Source organism: Equus przewalskii, chromosome 1, assembly GCF_037783145.1.
Source record: "Equus przewalskii isolate Varuska chromosome 1, EquPr2, whole genome shotgun sequence".
Lineage (NCBI taxonomy): Eukaryota > Metazoa > Chordata > Mammalia > Perissodactyla > Equidae > Equus > Equus przewalskii.
In genome coordinates, this window is record NC_091831.1 from 31,809,639 (window position 1) to 31,826,505 (window position 16,867).

Consider the following 16,867-nt stretch of genomic DNA (forward strand, 5'->3'; position numbering starts at 1 on the left):
CAGATGTTCCCCCCTCCCTCTTACTTATGTGCCTCAGTAGCACATAACCAGAAGCATCACTGCATCTGCTAGGAGAACAGTAATGACAGGGATTGGCCAAGAATTTTTCAGGGCATCCAACCCCTCCAAGTAGGGCACAGGTGGCATGACCAGAACACCTACTCACTAGGCCTTGACCCTGACTTTCCCCTTCGCTGCCCTACAATAAAGGCAAAGAATGAGAAGCTACATACCTTTAAAAATCAAATACCTTTATTTTTGCTCCCTTCAGCAGCATGTGAGAAGTGGCAGTGACCTCAGCAGTAGGCCTGGTATCTTTGCCCTGTTGAGAAGCCAGGATCTCAGCTCTACCATTCAGGTGTTTTCTCAGACAGCAAGTGGAAGAGGTGGTGGCCAACCCCAGTGCTGTGACCTGGAGGAGGGTGGGGGTCAGCACCTGGCAAGGTTGCTAGCTGCCTAATCTCCAGGCTGGGGCTGGAGCGTCTGTATGCCTGAGTAAAGGGACATCAGTCCTAGGATTTTCCCACATGGTGCCTTGCTTCTGCAGTGGCCAGGAGATGGGTCCTTGAGCTGTCCCTGCATGGTACCCTAAGGCAGGCCCACTGGTTCTTTATGCTCAAGGATTCCAAGAAGCTACCCTTGGAGGCCGTTGAGACAACACAGGAAGCAGAGTGATGCTCACGTTGTGGCTGACATAATCCAGCTCACACTGCCATCACAGAGGTTGAGTGAGCGGTCACCCAGGGAGGGGGGTCCCAGCTCATTCCGTTCCCATGGGGCAGGTGACTGGAAGGTAACAGCACCCGAGTAAGCCAGTGCCTACAAGAGAAGATAGAAATGTCTGAGTTCTTGGTCTTCCTTCCTAATCCTCCTTCCTCAGCAAGGATACAATGAAGACATCTTGAAGCTACCTTGGCATTAGTCACAAAGGTGACAAAAGTTCTAATTTTGTCCAAAAAATGTGCCCTCCAGTGCTGGAAGGCCTTTAGAGGTTTCAAGCTAAATTTCTAAGGGGCCAGTGCAAGCACAGTGACAGGCAGGAGTATAATGAGGATGGGACAGGGAGGTGGCAGGTACTTATGGTCACCTACTTAGTTCTGCCTCAGTAGCTGCAATTTGAAAAATGACTTACCCTTGTCTCCTGGGCTAAGGGAGCTAGCTTCATGTATTGTCTTAGGACGTCTATCACAAATAGATTACTTCAATCCCATAAATTACTGGCTTGAACTGCTGACTGCCATACACAGGAGAGGTGATCGGTGGCCACCATACCCTACCCTGGAGGTCCCTTCTTAAGAACAGAGGGGATTCTACTGTAGTCATCTGTAGGCCTCATCTACTACTTAAACCACAAAGTTTTGGCCTTAAGCCCCTTTGGCTCAAATGAGCAATGATCTCTTTTCCTAGAGTGTAGATCTGCACTGTCCCATATGGTAGCCACTAGCCACACGTGCCCATTTAAATTGGGAAAATTCAATTAATTGGTACATTAGCCACATTTCAAGTGCTCAGCAGCCACATGTGGCTAGTGGCTAATGTCTTAGCATAGGCCTGGAACATTCTTCTCCTCACAGAGAGTTCTATCACACAGCACTGGTCTAGATGTTTTACTTTACCTTCCTGTGTCCACACCCAGGAATACTTTCCAGTTGTCCAAGCAGCCATAGTTGTAATGATTCCTAAAAACCTAGAGCCAAGAAAAAACATGTTTCTACAAACCCTTTACATAATCCCCTTCTAATTTTCGAGCCTAAATTGGCTAAGTGAAAGCTCAGCTAGGCAAATTCTGGTCTTTTAGGATGCCTGCCCTAGTTGGCCCTAACCATAGCCTCTGTTCACAGGGCATCAGGTTCAGTTACCCACCCACCCCTCCACCCCAAGCACTCAGCCCTACTCACTTTGCCCTTGGCCCGCAGCCGACAGCTCTCCTTCCTGTTGGTGAGCCTTTCGATACTAGTTTCACCTCGACTGATGAGAACAGCGTGCCATACAGTTAGGGCACCCAGGGCAAGTGCCACAGAACTAAGAAGAGAGGCAAAGATTGGTGGGTAAGCTTAGAGGGGGCTGGAGGCTACAAGTAGGTCTGAAAATGAGCTGAGCAATAATGACTGGCTAGGGACCTCTCTGCCTAAGTCTTCCTTACTCCCAGCCTATACATCCTAGAGGAACTTTGACTTCACTGTCTATAAAAACGATCAACATGAGCTAAAAATAACTTATGTGGAAAGGAGAGTGGGGAGAGAAGTCTGTATTACTAATCATAATGGGAAACAGCAGAGGGTAGTAAAAGCACCAGGGGTTAGAATGGGATGGCACGAAACTCAGATTCCAGCTCCACCACTCCTCGCCATGCATCATGCCACAAATCACTTCACCCCTACTTCACCGCTACTGGGTGGTTTTCCTCATCTATAAAATGCAGTCACCTATCCTTTAGGTAGGAAATTAACTTACCTTGGCACATAACACACACTCAGTGCCATTATCCTTATTGTTCCCTGCCCCAAAATGCTGAAGAAAATTCAGCACTGACTCTGCCAATGTAAAGTGGACTAAGAACAGCAGCAATTCACACAGGGATGGGTTCCTATCTGCATGTGAGCACCTCAAAAGGTTTCTCTGAAGCTGCCCCTCCCTCAAAATAAAAAAAATGAGAATTGGATACCTGCACAGGAACCAGAGGTAGACAAGACTCTTGTGCGTTACCCTTTCTCGGAAGGAGAAGGTGGGTGGTGGGGTCTGGTGATAAGTCTAGAAAAAGAAAACAGCAATGTCTGGCTCATTTGCTCTGCTGGTCTCCAGCAGAGCCCCCTGCACCTTCAGGCAGGGAAGTGATGCAAGCCCAGGATAAGCAAATAGGGGGTTATGCCACACAGGAATCAGGGCAGCAGCCAGATGGGTGGACCAAGCCCGGCGGCATCATCATGTGGACAAACACTGGGCAGAGTGGATCTGGACAGGATGGCAAAGCACAGGAGGAGCCAACCCTGGGCATGTCAATTTGACAACACAAATGGGGCTCCAGGGGAAGCCACTCCACTCCCCAGCTAGAACTCGCACTGTGTGGCTGCAATCCCCAGAGAGGACCAGACCCACAACCAGAATGGAATGACTGGAGGGAGGAGAACTGTGAGCTCCACTCAGGACCAAAAGGGCAGCAGAGGTACAATTATGAGCCCAAGATCTGCTCAGAATAAGGAGTCCTAAATGGCCCAAGGAGAAGGGAGGATCCTGATGTGGACGCAGACAGACCAGGAGCACAGGATGATCAGACTGGCCCAGCCTGATCTCTGTCCCCTGGAACCCCATTACACAGACTAACACAGACTCCTTGCTGCTCAGGCCATCACCAAGGCGGAGTCTTTGCTCAGCCCAAAGAAGGTGATAATGGGATAGAGAGCCAAAAACCAAGGACTTCCAGCTTGCCCCCAGGCCACTTAGTCTGCCCACAGCAAACAGTCTCCCACAATGCCCCCAATCTCTTGTGGCCGCTCAGCCAGCCTCCACAACTCGACTAGCAGGTGGGCCCAGTAGCCTCAGCAACTCTATACCCCTTGGCCTGAGCAGCAGGAGGCAGTGGGGTGGGGACAGCCCACCTGGTTGGTAACCGTCTGCAGTTTGTTCTTGTCGAGCTGTTTCATTTTCTAAGGGGATGGAAAACAGTGCTGGTTATACTCTCAGGCCTCTAGGATGGCGTGCTACCTGCCCCACTCCTTAGGGACAGATGCCACTCCCCAAAGTTCTCTCTACTGAGCTGCCCTGCTCCTCATGATGGGCTCACCTCGATGGCAGCATAAGCCTCCCGGAAAAGGTCCCAACTTCCGTAGCTGCAGTAGACACAGCCCAGAGTCATGAAAAAGCAGAAAGAGAAGAAGTACCGATGGTTATAGTGGCCCACACAGTTGTTTAGCCAGGCTGGTGGAGGAAGGGTTAAGGACAAGATCAAATACACAATTTCAGGGGGTGTCCAGGTTCATGGTTCATCCTTGCTTCATGATGATATCATCCAAGCCCAGGGCTTCCAGTCACCAAGAACTATTTTCCAAAGACAGGAAAATATGGGACTTTCCAGAGGTTGAGGTGAAAGTGTTAAAGCTTTTCAGAGCCCTCACAAGTCCCAACAGGAAACCATGAAAACTGAAATCCTTCAGTAAAATGAATCTGCTAGTACTTCAACCTAGCTGGGCTGAACCAGACATCTGTATGGGACAGGAAAGGGGGACCAATGGCTCTATCTGGTACAGCCAGCGGACAACCACTAAAGCCCAAACATTTCTTTCCATTCACCAGATGTTAGCATGACAGTCTACAAAAGAAAGAACTGTTAGAATAGATGCCTTGCTCCAAGAAGATCCAGCCCAGAGAGTCTGTAAGCCTGCGCCCCCCCCCCCCCCCGGAGATGGTCAGCCCTCACAACTCCTCTTCCACTAACTTCTCGTGAGCCCAGTATTTCTGCAGGGTGATGCTAGAAGCCTTAGGTTTGTGGCCCTTAACCTGTGCAGTGCTCTGGAGCTAAAGGAGGCCTCAGGCAGAAGAAATAATAAAAGGATACGGCAGTGATGATCCATCTTCAGCACACACCTGTGAGGGAGGGACACACGCTCTGTTACGGTGGCCAGGGTTCTTGAGATGTCAGTGCCAATCCTTTCCTACAAGGACCAGCATCCTGCTGAGGTGGAAAGGGCACAGACTTTGAAGACAGCCAGGCCTTGCTTTAAACCCTGCTTCACTGGCTACATGATACTGGACAAAGTAACTCATCTCTGAACCTCAGTTTCCACAAGTGGTGATAACGCCTAACTCTCAGGACCAGGTGTCACATTGCCTGGCACATCACAGGGGCTTCACAAATGTCTTATCAAACTCCAGGTCTAGGTTTGGCCTGGGGCTACAGCAAAAGGGTCACAGCTGGGGTTCCCAGAGAGCAAAGGCAAGACCCACCTGTTACAGATGCTGCAGTGGTGTGTTCGAGCTGGCTTGGGGTAAATGCACTTCTTACAGATGGAGACTGTTGCGATATCAGTCTGGCCCTGTACAAAGGGAGAAAAACATTGTGACAAGCACCATCATGTGGCAGCACCAGTTCTGTACCCCAAAGGATACCAAGGCACTCTCCCTCCACTCCTGGGACTGGCTCCTACATCGTGCAGTTCTCTCCTTCCCCCATGCCCCAAGGGACCCACCTGGGGTGGGTATCCAGGTGGAGTGGTGATGGCCTGGTAGTAATGGAAGACGATGAGGATCAGATTCCAGTGACTATAGAAGAAATGCCAGCAGAGTCGGGGCACTGAGTAGGTTCGGAGGATGAGGGGCAGGACACATAGGTAGGCAATGGCCACAATGGAACTGGTCAGCACGATCACCAGCACCACAAACACCTGCCAACACCAGTGAGGTCAGATAGATGCAGAGAGACAGCTTGCCAACACCTAAAGTAGACTCAGGAATTTCCCAGGGAGGCAGGGGGACTGGCCTCCAAAATCCAGTGTGAGTCCATCACACACACATCCCTCTGCCACCCCAAAACATCCCTTTTCCTGCTCCCTGGGCATCACTCACCACCCCACACCAGCGGATCATGTTGTCCACCAGCCAGTAGATGGGCTCAAAGGCAGCATCGATAGCAGCGTCACTGCCACCAAAGGAGTTGAAGAGCAGGGAGCGCAGGCAGACCTTGCCATAGCGCCAGCGCTGTACCAGGCCCCGGAGCAGAGGTGGGCGGCGGCGCCTGTAGCCCAGGAGCAGAAGCAGGCGCAGGCAGAGGCGGGCGGGGCCCAGCAGCAGGCTCCGCTGGCCCCGCATGGCTCCTAGGAGAGCACACCATTGTGAGGGGCCAGCCTAAGTCCGTCCCTCCCCACCTCACTGGTGGAAGAGGCCCAGAGTACCAGCTTAGAGGCAAAGACCTAAGACTGAACCCCAGCTGGGCCAGTCACCAGCTGTGGGATGTAGGAAAGTCACTTCACTTCTCTACGGAACGTGTGATGACAGTGTCCCAACCAGGTTAGAGGGGGTAGGGTCTGGAGGCTCTGAGGCTGCAGAAATCCTACTTACATTCCACCACGTGGTTGCACAGGAAATCCAAGATGATGCACACCTAGAGTAAAGGGCCACAGTAAAGGGGTGAGGGAAGAGGCAGGTAGCTCCAAGCCAAAGCAGGGTCTTTAGTGTCTGTGCCGACAGACCACTGAGTGGAGCACGGCCAATGTGCAAAGCTGCTCACTGTGGCTCTGTGGGCATGACCACTGTAGCAGAGGCTTCCCGGGGTCTTTTGTCTGCCCTAGCCCATCAACCTACCTCCTAACAACTGCTCGTCATTAAAGAACAGGCAGTGAGTGCACAGCACGTGGACCCTGCACCTAGATCTTCCCTGGTGCTATGTGAGTCTTGGCAAAAGATACTTAGCCTTCTTACTCCCTCTGGGCCGAGGTTAGAGGCCACCAGACCCAGCTGGTAGCATGAGGGTCCTTGAGTCTTGTCAGGACAGCTCAGCTACCCCTTGCAGGACATAAGATGCTTTGTTTCCAATTCCAGTCTCCGCCCCACACCAAGGACACAGAAGTCAAGACAAATTCAGGTATTCAGAGCAGAATAACACCACAGGCAGGAGACCACTGGCAGTGGGAGGGGGCCTCCATTATGAGCCATGCTGCTGGCTCATAAAGACCAGAGGGCCTGCCCGCTCTGTGATGAGTCTCCCCTGCCTTGTTCTAGCTGGACACTCAAGACCCTTTTCTGCGGTTGCTGCCCTTGGCCCCAAGCTTCCCAACCAGCCTTCCCAGCTCTTTAGCCCTCCACACAGTTCCTCTGCAAGCGCCTTCATCTCCTCTACGTGGTCTCCACCTCATCCAACAGCCCTGGGAGGTCACCTGCCCACAAGACTCAGATTCCTTCAACGATAGTTTCATCAACTCCACAGATTAAAGTCCTCACCAGGAAGGAAATTATCCGATTTTCCCCTAGGGCTACTTTGTCCTCAGCAACTCCACTGACTTATTTAACAGGCAGCTCGAAACTCAGCAGAAACTGGAGGAGGCTGCTCCACTGTGGGGATGGTTTCAGTTCAGTAACTGGAGCAAAGTACTCTCCTTGCACTTGGCTCATCCCCACAGAGGCCTTTCAAAGAAAACATTTAATTACCTCCTTCCACAAACTCTGTAACAATCTAAGGCAAAAAAAGATTCAGCAGACAAGGCCAGCAGAGAAAAAGAAAGATAATTCAGTAGGGACCTACTCTCCACACCAGGATTAAGAAACTGGCCACTCCCATCACTTCCTAAGAGCTAAGAGAATGAAGGGGCAATGTAGAAAAGGGAAAAAGAAAACCTCAAACTTCCTTCCTCCTTTGAGTTGGACTCCTATTGTTTGGAATCATGGTTTGGCTTGAAGCTTGAATTTTCAAAATAGCATACAGCCACAACCAAACGTAAGAGTGGGACAAAACATTTTACCCCACATCCAATCCAGGTGGCTCAGATTGCCCACACCACTGTTCATTCCCTTACCATGGCTAATGGAGTTTCCTACTTACAATAGCTTGCAAATAAGATGCATTCCTCATCTGTAATAAACATGAATTATATACCATCTCTCCTTTCTACCAAAAAAACCTTCCTGCTCAGATTCTCCACTTTTTGGAATGTTCTCAACCACCTCCAGAATTCCTGAGCTCTACAGGAAATGCCTGCCTCAAGGACTCGATTTACCAACTCTCATCTGCCCCATAACTTGCCTACTTAGGGTTCAGTTCTGCCCTTAAGTAGTTCTGTGACCTTGGGTGAATCTCCGGCAAATCTCCAAACTCTACTGAGGCGCAGTTTCCTTGTGTTCCTATTCAGTGAAGGGGTAGGATTAAATGCTAAGGTCCCTTCCAGTTCCACCCCTTTATTATTATTCCATATATACACTTGGTAAGATATAAATGAAATGTTTATAAAGTACTTAGCACAATACCTGGATCATGGAAGTATACAATAAATACTTGTTGAATGAATGACCTAGAGGGATGCTGAAGAGGAAAGGCTGGCCAGATGTCTATCTGTCCCACAAATAACAACAAGGGCACTTCTGCCAATGTGATAACACTAAATAAGTGTCTGCTGCTATCATTCTTCATGATCAACAAAGAGAGAAATAGAAACTGTTCTAAGAATTGTAGACTTAAGGGCTAGAAGGCATTTTAGAAAATAAGTCCAATGAGAAATCAACCCAAATAGGTAAACAGAACGCTTGTAGATGCAGAGCTACAGATCAGATTTGAGCTAACAAAGTCTGAAGCCAAACTTCTCCTCATTTTAGCTTGTGGTGTTTGGGAGGGGGTGGGGGGGACGGACAGGTAGTCCATGGGGCTACAACTAAACACGCGGAGTTTTCCTCTGAGGAAACTGAGGTAAAGCAGAACTCAAAAAAATTGTGTGTGGTGTGTGGAGGGCAAGGAAACAATGCAAAGCACATCTTCACCCCAAGCACAAGCCGGGAGCACTCTGATCCCTCAGCAGTAGCCACAGGCCATGGTAACATCTCCACCAAATTAGAGGGGACTGCAGGCCACAGCAGTCTCCTCTTCCCAAGGCTCTAAGTCAACTGTTTCCCAAGGGGAATCTGGATTTGGGGGGCGGGAGGCGTGCAGAAGGAGGGATAGATTCCAAAACCACTAGAAGGCAGAGAAAACTGAGATGAAAGTCAGGGCAAATCTCATCTGGACAAAGATGCTCTTCTCAGTATGTTCGCAGTCTCAAGCAACAGAAGTCAATCATCAAGAGCATTTTATTCACGTGCAGACTCCCCTTCTGGACTAACGTGCCAGGAAGAGAAAAAGTTTAAGGAAAGGCTCACCCTGGAGCTCCGCTCAAGAGGATCCAACTGCAAGATCGGATGCTGCAGTTAGAAAAACCGGGAAAAGGTTTTCTCAATGAGGGTGGCGTGGTCAAAGCGTGACGGACTGGAAGTCAAAAAACTCAGGTTCCGCTTTGGCGTCTACCTTGAACTATCTTCGAGACACTGGACAAGTCAAACCCTATCTCTGGATTTGAGTTTCTAAATCTGTGAAATGGGCGAGTTGGGTAGGGAACCTCCTCCCAGCTCCGTACGTTACAGCTGCCCGGAGGGTGCGCTCCGCCTCGCTGGAGGGCAGGGCCGTGCAGGGAGGGGCGAGGAGAGAGCAGGAACCCAGGCTCACCAGAGGGCCCCGGAACAGGGCCTGACCCTAGAAAAAGGGACAGGACTGGGGAGCAAAGGCCGCGGCTTCGCTCTTACCTGCCGACTCCTCAGTCAGCCAAATCGAACCCCGCAACCTCCGCCGCCGCTCACGGCCACCTCCTCCAGCCGTGCGGCCCAACCCGGCCCGGCTCAATCAGTCCAACCATCGCCCGCCGCCCACAGCGCCAGCCTGTAAACCCGGACCCGCCACCAACCCATCCTCGACCACAGGCGCAGGCGCGCGCGGACGCGTTCCGAAGCTCCGCCCCCGCTCCCTTCCCGAGGCAACTTGGGAAATGGAGTGTACCCACTCAAGGAGGCCCTCGGAGATCACGTGACAAATCGCACCAATTGGAGTGCTTCTTACTGCGGAACTGCGCCTGGATTTTGGCCAATGAGAAGTCGACTTGGTTTTCCCTCGAGCTTGGGACAGTGGTAATCATGGCGCCTCCCGTGAGGTACTGCGTTCCCGGTAAGTGAGCGGTGCCCATAGCGAATCCTGTATAGGAACAGACGCGGGAAGGCTGGATGGCCAGCAGCTCCTGGGGACGCGTGGCTGATGCAGCGTTTTTTCTTCAGGCGAACGTCTGTGTAACTTGGAGGAGGGCAGCCCGGGCAGCGGTACCTACACCCGGCACGGCTACATCTTTTCGTCGCTTGCTGGCTGCCTGACGAAGAGCAGCGAGAATGGCGCGGTAAAGGGGGCGGCATCCCATCTCCGTCCCTACCTTTCTCCTACGCCGCCTTGCGTTTCGCGGCCGTTAGGCAGGGGCGCCGCGGACGCGTCTTTAGTGCTCACCGGTGGGACGAGCTGGTCTCTGTCTTGCGCTGTAATCCGCGCTGCTGGGCGCTCAGCCACGCGGACCAGTTGTGTTGGTCTCTCTTGGTTGTGTCGCTGACGCTTGGGGAAGGGAGTTGGGGGAAGAGCAGAGGCGAGCTCACTCTGCAGGGAGCTGAATCCTGTCCGAATGTCGCCTACTCTCCGGTGTCATCTCGCTCCCTATCCCCGCCTCGCTCTCTGCAGTCTAGTCACACGGGCTTCTTGCAATGTCGCTGATGCGCCAGGCTTTCTCCTGCCACAGAGGCTGTGTACACACCGACTATCTGGAACACGCTTCGCTCCTCCTTAGCCTGTTTAATTCCTACCCATCCTTCACATAGCTCCTCTGGGCTCACTTTCTTAGAAAAGCCCTCCTTGACCCACTAGTTGAGAGGAGTTTTGGGGTTTTTTTGTTGCTCACAAAGAATTGTATTTGTTTCCTTTCAAACGCTTGTAATTCAGCACGCAGTTAAATGTTGCCCACTAGACTTTCCCTACTAGACTCTAAGTTCCTTGAAAGCAGGCCTCACCACCACACCTTCAGCGCCTAGTACAAGATAAATTCTCAGTAAAAGATTGCTAAATGCGTGAGTAATACTGTCCTCCTTAGTTACAGAGACTGATCCAGGATTGACTCAGGATCAGATAAGCAGCCTTTGAAGTGACAGGTAGCAGAGTAGAAAGGATTCAGAATTAGTAGCTTAGGCGGTAACTAGATTCTGCTTTGGGTAAGAAAGTGAAATTCTCTGGCTTTAGGTTCTTCTTCATCTGTAAGATGAGAGGCTTTTTATTTAGTCAATTTGGGGAATGTCCTTAACATTCCTGAGTTTGTTTATTTTGTAGATATAGATATCTGTTGATGTGCCAGGCATAGTGCTGACTTCTAGGGATATGGTAATGAGCCAAATACACATGATCTCTGCTATCAAGGGGCACGCACACAAATGTAAACAAATGCTCGAATGTATAGTTACAAATGTGATGACTCCTTTGAAAGAACATTACAGGGTACCATGAGAACATATAATAGGCAAACTCCCTTAGTCATCAAAAGTGACATTAAACCTCACTCTAAAAGTTAAATAGGAGTTGGGTGGGTGAAGAGAGCTCAGTCCTGGCAGAAATAACAGATTGAACAGAGATCCTAAGATGGGAAGCAATTTAGTGAGTTGGTGAAATGGAAAGAAGGCCAGGAGAGCTGAAGCACAGTGAACAAGGGAGAGATTAATAAAAGATGAGGCTCACAAATATCTTACACCAGCCAATACCATGCTCAAAGTCTACAAGTATTCCCTTAAAATGGAAATAAACAAGTATGTCCACATTATACAACATTTATTTGGAAATTCTAGCTTGTACAATAAAATGAGAAACAGAAAGAAGTGGTATAACTTTGGAGGAAAGAGTCAAATTATTTATGATTACAGGCAATATGGTTGTATACTAAGAAATTCTAAAAAAATCACCAAAAAACTTATTAGAAGTAATCTGAAATGGTTAGATTATGTCTTCCAGCAGCATTCCTCCTGTGGCCCCCTGGCCCTCCCATTTCATAGAATTTCTAAGGCTTTCTGCTCTGGGCTACAAATCTGTAGTCCACCTGCCCTTGTGACCTCAGCTGTGGGCCAAGGCATTCCTGTATTACTCTCAAGCCACAGAAACCTTTACCCAAGGCTTAGCCAGGATACTCATGTTTTCTTGTTCCCTCTGTAGCTTCCTGTCGTGTCTGTGATGAGAGAAACAGAGTCCCAATTACTGCCTGATGTGGGGGCTATTGTAACCTGTAAGGTAAGTTGGTCCTAACCTCCCTGCTTAGGACACCCAATCATTGTAGAACTGCACTGTCTAGTATGGTAGCCACTAGCCACATGTGTCCATTTAAATTTAAATAAATTAAAATTAAAAATTTATTTCCTCACTTCCATTAGTCACATTTCAAGTGCTCAATAGCCACCAGTGGTTAGAGGCTGCCATATTGGTCAGCACAGAACATTTCTGTCATCACAGGAAGTTTTACTGGACTGTGGTGGTATAGAGATTGCCAGATAATGATCAACACAGGCAAGTTCAGGCGTGCATAGTTCTTTCACATAGCTGGTTCCCTGAGTACATAGTTTTACCTGTGTGGGGAACAGGAGCACCAGAGAGTGATAAGGAGGCCCATTTGTTAACATCTGAAGCAAGACCTTTTTCTGCAGAGAAGCAAAAGACTAAACTCTAGCATTCCTGTTACGTTTAAGTCTTTTAGGGTGTTGCAGTGGAAGTACAAATTAATGCTGTACTGACCAGTAACTGTAATACATTAGTACTCCCTGCCCATCGCCACCCTCTGCCAGGTTAAATTAACTTGTAGCTCTTAGTTTCTTTATATAAATTGCTCCAGCAGAAAATCTATGTGTAATTCTCAAAATAACTGGAGAGGCAGTGATCCAAATATGCAGCAGCTGAAATGTAGGCTTAAATTCCATCCACTATACAGGCCTTTTAGTAAGATCTATTATAAAATCTAGATTTGCTGCAATGCCATATGTCTATTTATGTTAGACTTTTGTATTTTTCAAAACCTATACCATATTATTTCATTTGATTCTCATAGTAACTCTGTTAGGTGGCCAGAGTGGCTCTTACTCCACTTTACATCTATCACTTCTGCAGGGATAAGTAGGAGTTAACTTGTGTTACATTCTATACTTAGCAGGGTTGCTTGGTTTACAGTCCTGTAATTCCTAGTTTATTGCTGCCTCCTTGAGCTGACAACTGCTAATACTCTAATGCTGATCTTCTCTCTATTCCACAGGTCTCTAGCATCAATTCACGCTTTGCCAAAGTACACATCCTATATGTGGGGTCCACACCACTTAAGAACTCTTTTCGAGGAACTATCCGGTGAGAAGTATTCTTGTCTTCACATTTGCCTCCGTGCCTGGAATGAGATTAGGATAGAATGGGAGACTGGAATTTTCAGGGACAACTACAATTTCTACTTCTATTTCTCTCCTCTTTTTGCTTTGATTCTCCCCAGGTAGTACCTGAAGAAAATATTATATGGGTTAAGACAAAAAGAAAAATATTAAGGACGTAGGTCTTTAAAATAGAGCAAAAAGAATTGAGCTAAACTGGAGATTAGTGGTTCAGGGATGATTCATAGCAAACAAGGTGGAAGGCATGTTAGGAAGTACCTTCCTCTCTTCAATTTGGTACAGATTAAACCCAAGGATTGTAAGACATTAAAAAGGTTAGTGGGGGGCTGGCCCCGTGGCCGAGTGGTTAAGTTCGCGTGCTCCGCTGCAGGCGGCCCAGTGTTTCATTGGTTCGAATCCTGGGCGCGGACATGGCACTGCTCATCAGACCACGCTGAGGCAGCGTCCCACATGCCACAACTAGAAGAACCCACAATGAAGAATACACAACTATGTACCGGGGGGCTTTGGGGAGAAAAAGGAAAAAAATAAAATCTTTAAAAAAAAAAAAAAAGGTTAGTGGGTGAAATGGTAGACTTTTTTCCCCTGTGGGTTCTTTGAGAAGGGACAAACAATTCTTGTGAGCTAGATAATTTAACTTCTGAGGTCATTTCCACCCTGAGAATTCTGTGTGATTCTCTAGAGCTTCTGTTGAGCCTCTCCTAAAGCGGCAAAGTTCCTTATCCTTTCCTGCCAAATCTGATCTGCTTTTCTGTGGCCAGAGGTGTTGATACTGCTGCTCTGTGTGATCCAAGAATGGCAAATGGGGTTTTGTCCTCCAGTGAGGACTAGGGATGCTTCTCCACCCTGCTCTTCTGGGTGGCAGCTGGGTCCCAATTATGACTTGTTCTCTCTGCTCTTAGCGTTTTTTGTCTACTAGGAGTCTGCAGAATAGTTCTTTCTCAGAGATAATTAATCTTTTTGTTAATTCTTTTTTATAGCAAAGAAGATGTCCGAGCTACTGAAAAAGACAAGGTTGTTGGTTGGTTCTTTTTTTCCATGGCTTTAGGAATCTCAGTCCTTTTAAATTATTCCAGTGAATTTCAAAGTTCTATAGGAATGTGTGGTCCAAGGAAGTTTAAGGTGTTCCCTACTGGAAAGTATGGAATTCACCTCACTGTCCCTTTCTTCTCCATACAATTTTTGTTCACTCTGTTAACCAGAAGGGGGCTAATCTACTCTTTGGCCTTGAAGCCAGGTATTTGTTCATTGCTGTTTCCTCAGACTTATTCTGGATCCTTTCAGAGCCACCTGTAGTACCTTTATGCAAGTCAGATTCCTGATCAAGTTAACTGAGTTCAAAATCTTTCGTTTATATGATGATGCTGTAGAAACAATAAAAGTTGTTGATTGACTAAAGTAACGATAACCTCTACCCCCTGAGATTAGAAAGTTTACTGGCTCTACCAGGGATGCTAGTAGTTTCATGTAGACCTGATTGAGAGCTTTCACTTAACACTCTTGTTCTTTCTTTACAGGTTGAAATTTACAAGAGTTTCCGCCCAGGTGACATTGTCTTGGCCAAAGTGGTATCCTTTATTCCAGTAGCTTTGTGGTCTTCTGTCAAAAGAAGAAATGAAAGCAGAGAAACAACTCAGGTGGCTATGGGAGGGAAGACTTATAACTCTTCATTTTCCTTCACCAATCCTATGTGACTAGATCTCCTTAGGTGATGCACAGTCCAACTACCTCCTGACCACTGCTGAGAATGAGCTGGGGGTCGTGGTGGCCCACAGTGAATCGGGTGAGTCAGTCCATGCTTCCACATGCTTACCTTTCCCTAGGAGCTATGGTTTTGGATTAATCCATTGTTTTTCCTCGTTTCCCTTGTTTTTTAATTACCTAGGAAATCATATATGTATAGATAGTTACTACTGAGATTAGAATGATTCTCCTTATATAAATCTAAGGAAAAGTGGGACTTACTCCATAAGTCAGTGGAATAAACAAGTTTTTTTCTGTATGAGGTAAGGTTCCCTAGGTAGCTTTGTGACACTTCAGTTCATACCTAGCTGAAAAGAGAAGGGTCCCAGGCAAATATTTGGGGTCCTAGCTCCAACACCAGCTTTTCCTTCCCAGGTGTCCAGATGGTGCCCATCAGCTGGTGTGAGATGCAGTGCCCTAAGACCCACACTAAAGAATTCCGGAAAGTGGCTCGAGTACAGCCTGAATTCCTGCAGACCTAAGAAGTCACGTTTTACCCCGTGGAGGGGGGTAAGCTGTTTCTGAGAGTACATGTATGAAAGTAACAGCAACATGCCATTGTCTTTATTCAAACACCTGGAGCAACCACCTCTAGAACAATCTACCAGAGACTTAGTCTGTAGGTGGAACATTTTTCCTGTGAACCTTTCAGTGGATTTCATTCTCTTGGGTGATAAGTTCCTCTTTCAAAGGCACCAGCAAACAAATTGTATAATGCTGGAAATAGCCTATTCCTTCTGACAGTCTTCTAAATACATATTTTTTGCTATTGACAAAGAAAATATTTTTAAAAAAGGATTTTATGGTTTCTGTTGTCTTGAGTAGGGAAAGGAATCTAAATGGGGTCATGACATTTAGAGCAGAGGTCTGCCTGGTGGCACCCATTAACTAACGTGTCAAGTGCTTGCTTGCTCTGGACAAAGCCTAATCTCTAGTCTTTATATTTCTTATGTTCTGTTTTAAGTACTTTTGCTTATTGAGTCCTTACTATGTGCCAGCCACTGGTCAAGCACTCTATATACATTCCCTCATTTAGGGAGATTATGGTTTAGTGAAAATTAGAGGACGCATGTGCTGATTCAGGTATCATGAATAGTTCTGAAAGTCATCTGGTCAACATAATATTACTGATATAGTGGGTACTCCAGGAAATGTTCCTTAAATCTGAATTGAAAAGAGGGGGAGAGCACTATCACGTGAAGTGGCCAGGGAAGGATTTGTGACATGAGGTAAAAGAAATTAAAGAACTTAGATAAGTGAAGATATTCAAGGCAGAGAGAGAAGCCCAGCAAACTATAGAAGCAGAACTGAACACTTAAGTTTGAGGATGAGGAAGGGATGAGGGTTAAGCGTGGAGAAGTTGCAGAGGGAATGGAAGGAAAGACGAATTATGAGATTTCACTTCTTGAGATGCTCTTTGAGGAGCCCATATCTTCTTTGTGTAGTGATGGTGGTTGAGGGTGAGCTTGGGAGTCAGCCCACCTGGGTTTGTATGCTCGAGTTGCTAGCCTTGAGCAGGTTAGGTTGTTTTGTTTTTTAACTGAAAATTTTATTGAGATAATTGTAGGCCCACGTGCAGTTACAAGAAATAATACAAAGAGATCCCTTGTATGTTTTTCCCAGTTTCCCCCAATGGTGTCATTTTGCAAAATTAAAGTATATTATAACAATCAGGATGTTGACATTGATACTTGAACAAGTTATTTTCATTTCTTTAAGTCTGTTTCCTCATCTGGAATGGTATGACCTCATAGGATTATTGTGAGGAAGAAATGCATAAAAGTGCCCAGGACATGCCAATATTACTGTTATATATTATTATTATACATCTGATTGCCTTCTGTCAAATATCTGTTGAATGCCAGGCCTTATGCTAGACACTTTGATGTAATTTGTTTAATCAGTCCCCTATTGGTAGGTATTTTAAAACTTTAGATTTTTCTTTTACAGTGCTGCAGAGAAGATCTATATACCATGAATCTTTTTCATGCCTGTGATTCTGTTGCCAAACAGATTCCTAGAAGTGGAATGCTGGGTCAAAGAATATGCACATTTTGAATTTTAGTTAGATTCTCCCTAATGCCTTGCAAAAAGATGCTACCAATTGATTCTCTCAACAACAGTGTTAGCCATTTTACTATGTTATCTCTGAACTTCACAGTGACCCTGGAAAGTAGCGATCATTTCC

At 47.2% G+C, this 16,867-nt stretch overlaps 2 protein-coding genes across 17 annotated transcripts; one reads left to right on the top strand and one right to left on the bottom strand.

The window, feature by feature from the left end:
- Positions 1-234: 234 nt before the first annotated feature.
- On the bottom strand, positions 235-9,481 carry ZDHHC16 (zinc finger DHHC-type palmitoyltransferase 16). Of its 16 annotated transcripts, XM_070559901.1 has the most exons (14): positions 9,253-9,376; positions 8,833-8,874; positions 6,052-6,094; positions 5,560-5,807; positions 5,184-5,378; positions 4,942-5,030; positions 4,553-4,581; positions 3,782-3,915; positions 3,597-3,644; positions 2,666-2,751; positions 1,899-2,022; positions 1,617-1,687; positions 683-819; positions 235-412 (listed from the first exon to the last, which is right to left on the bottom strand). In XM_070559901.1, exons 4-13 carry the CDS (start codon positions 5,800-5,802, stop codon positions 705-707), a joined length of 1,134 nt encoding a protein of 377 aa, XP_070416002.1. In that variant the 5' UTR covers positions 5,803-5,807; positions 6,052-6,094; positions 8,833-8,874; positions 9,253-9,376; the 3' UTR covers positions 235-412; positions 683-704. The 16 variants fall into 16 exon arrangements, with proteins under 16 accessions (XP_070416002.1, XP_070415980.1, XP_070416009.1 ...); XM_070559879.1 differs by lacking the exon at positions 8,833-8,874 and having other exon boundaries at positions 9,253-9,418; XM_070559908.1 differs by lacking the exon at positions 8,833-8,874 and having other exon boundaries at positions 235-322; positions 9,253-9,392.
- On the top strand, positions 9,461-16,352 carry EXOSC1 (exosome component 1). Its single transcript, XM_008531833.2, has 8 exons — positions 9,461-9,667; positions 9,775-9,890; positions 11,729-11,803; positions 12,813-12,901; positions 13,917-13,950; positions 14,454-14,504; positions 14,635-14,719; positions 15,055-16,352. The coding sequence occupies exons 1-8, from the start codon at positions 9,637-9,639 to the stop codon at positions 15,159-15,161; spliced, it is 588 nt and encodes a 195-aa protein (XP_008530055.1). The 5' UTR covers positions 9,461-9,636; the 3' UTR covers positions 15,162-16,352.
- The last annotated feature ends 515 nt before the right edge of the window (positions 16,353-16,867 follow it).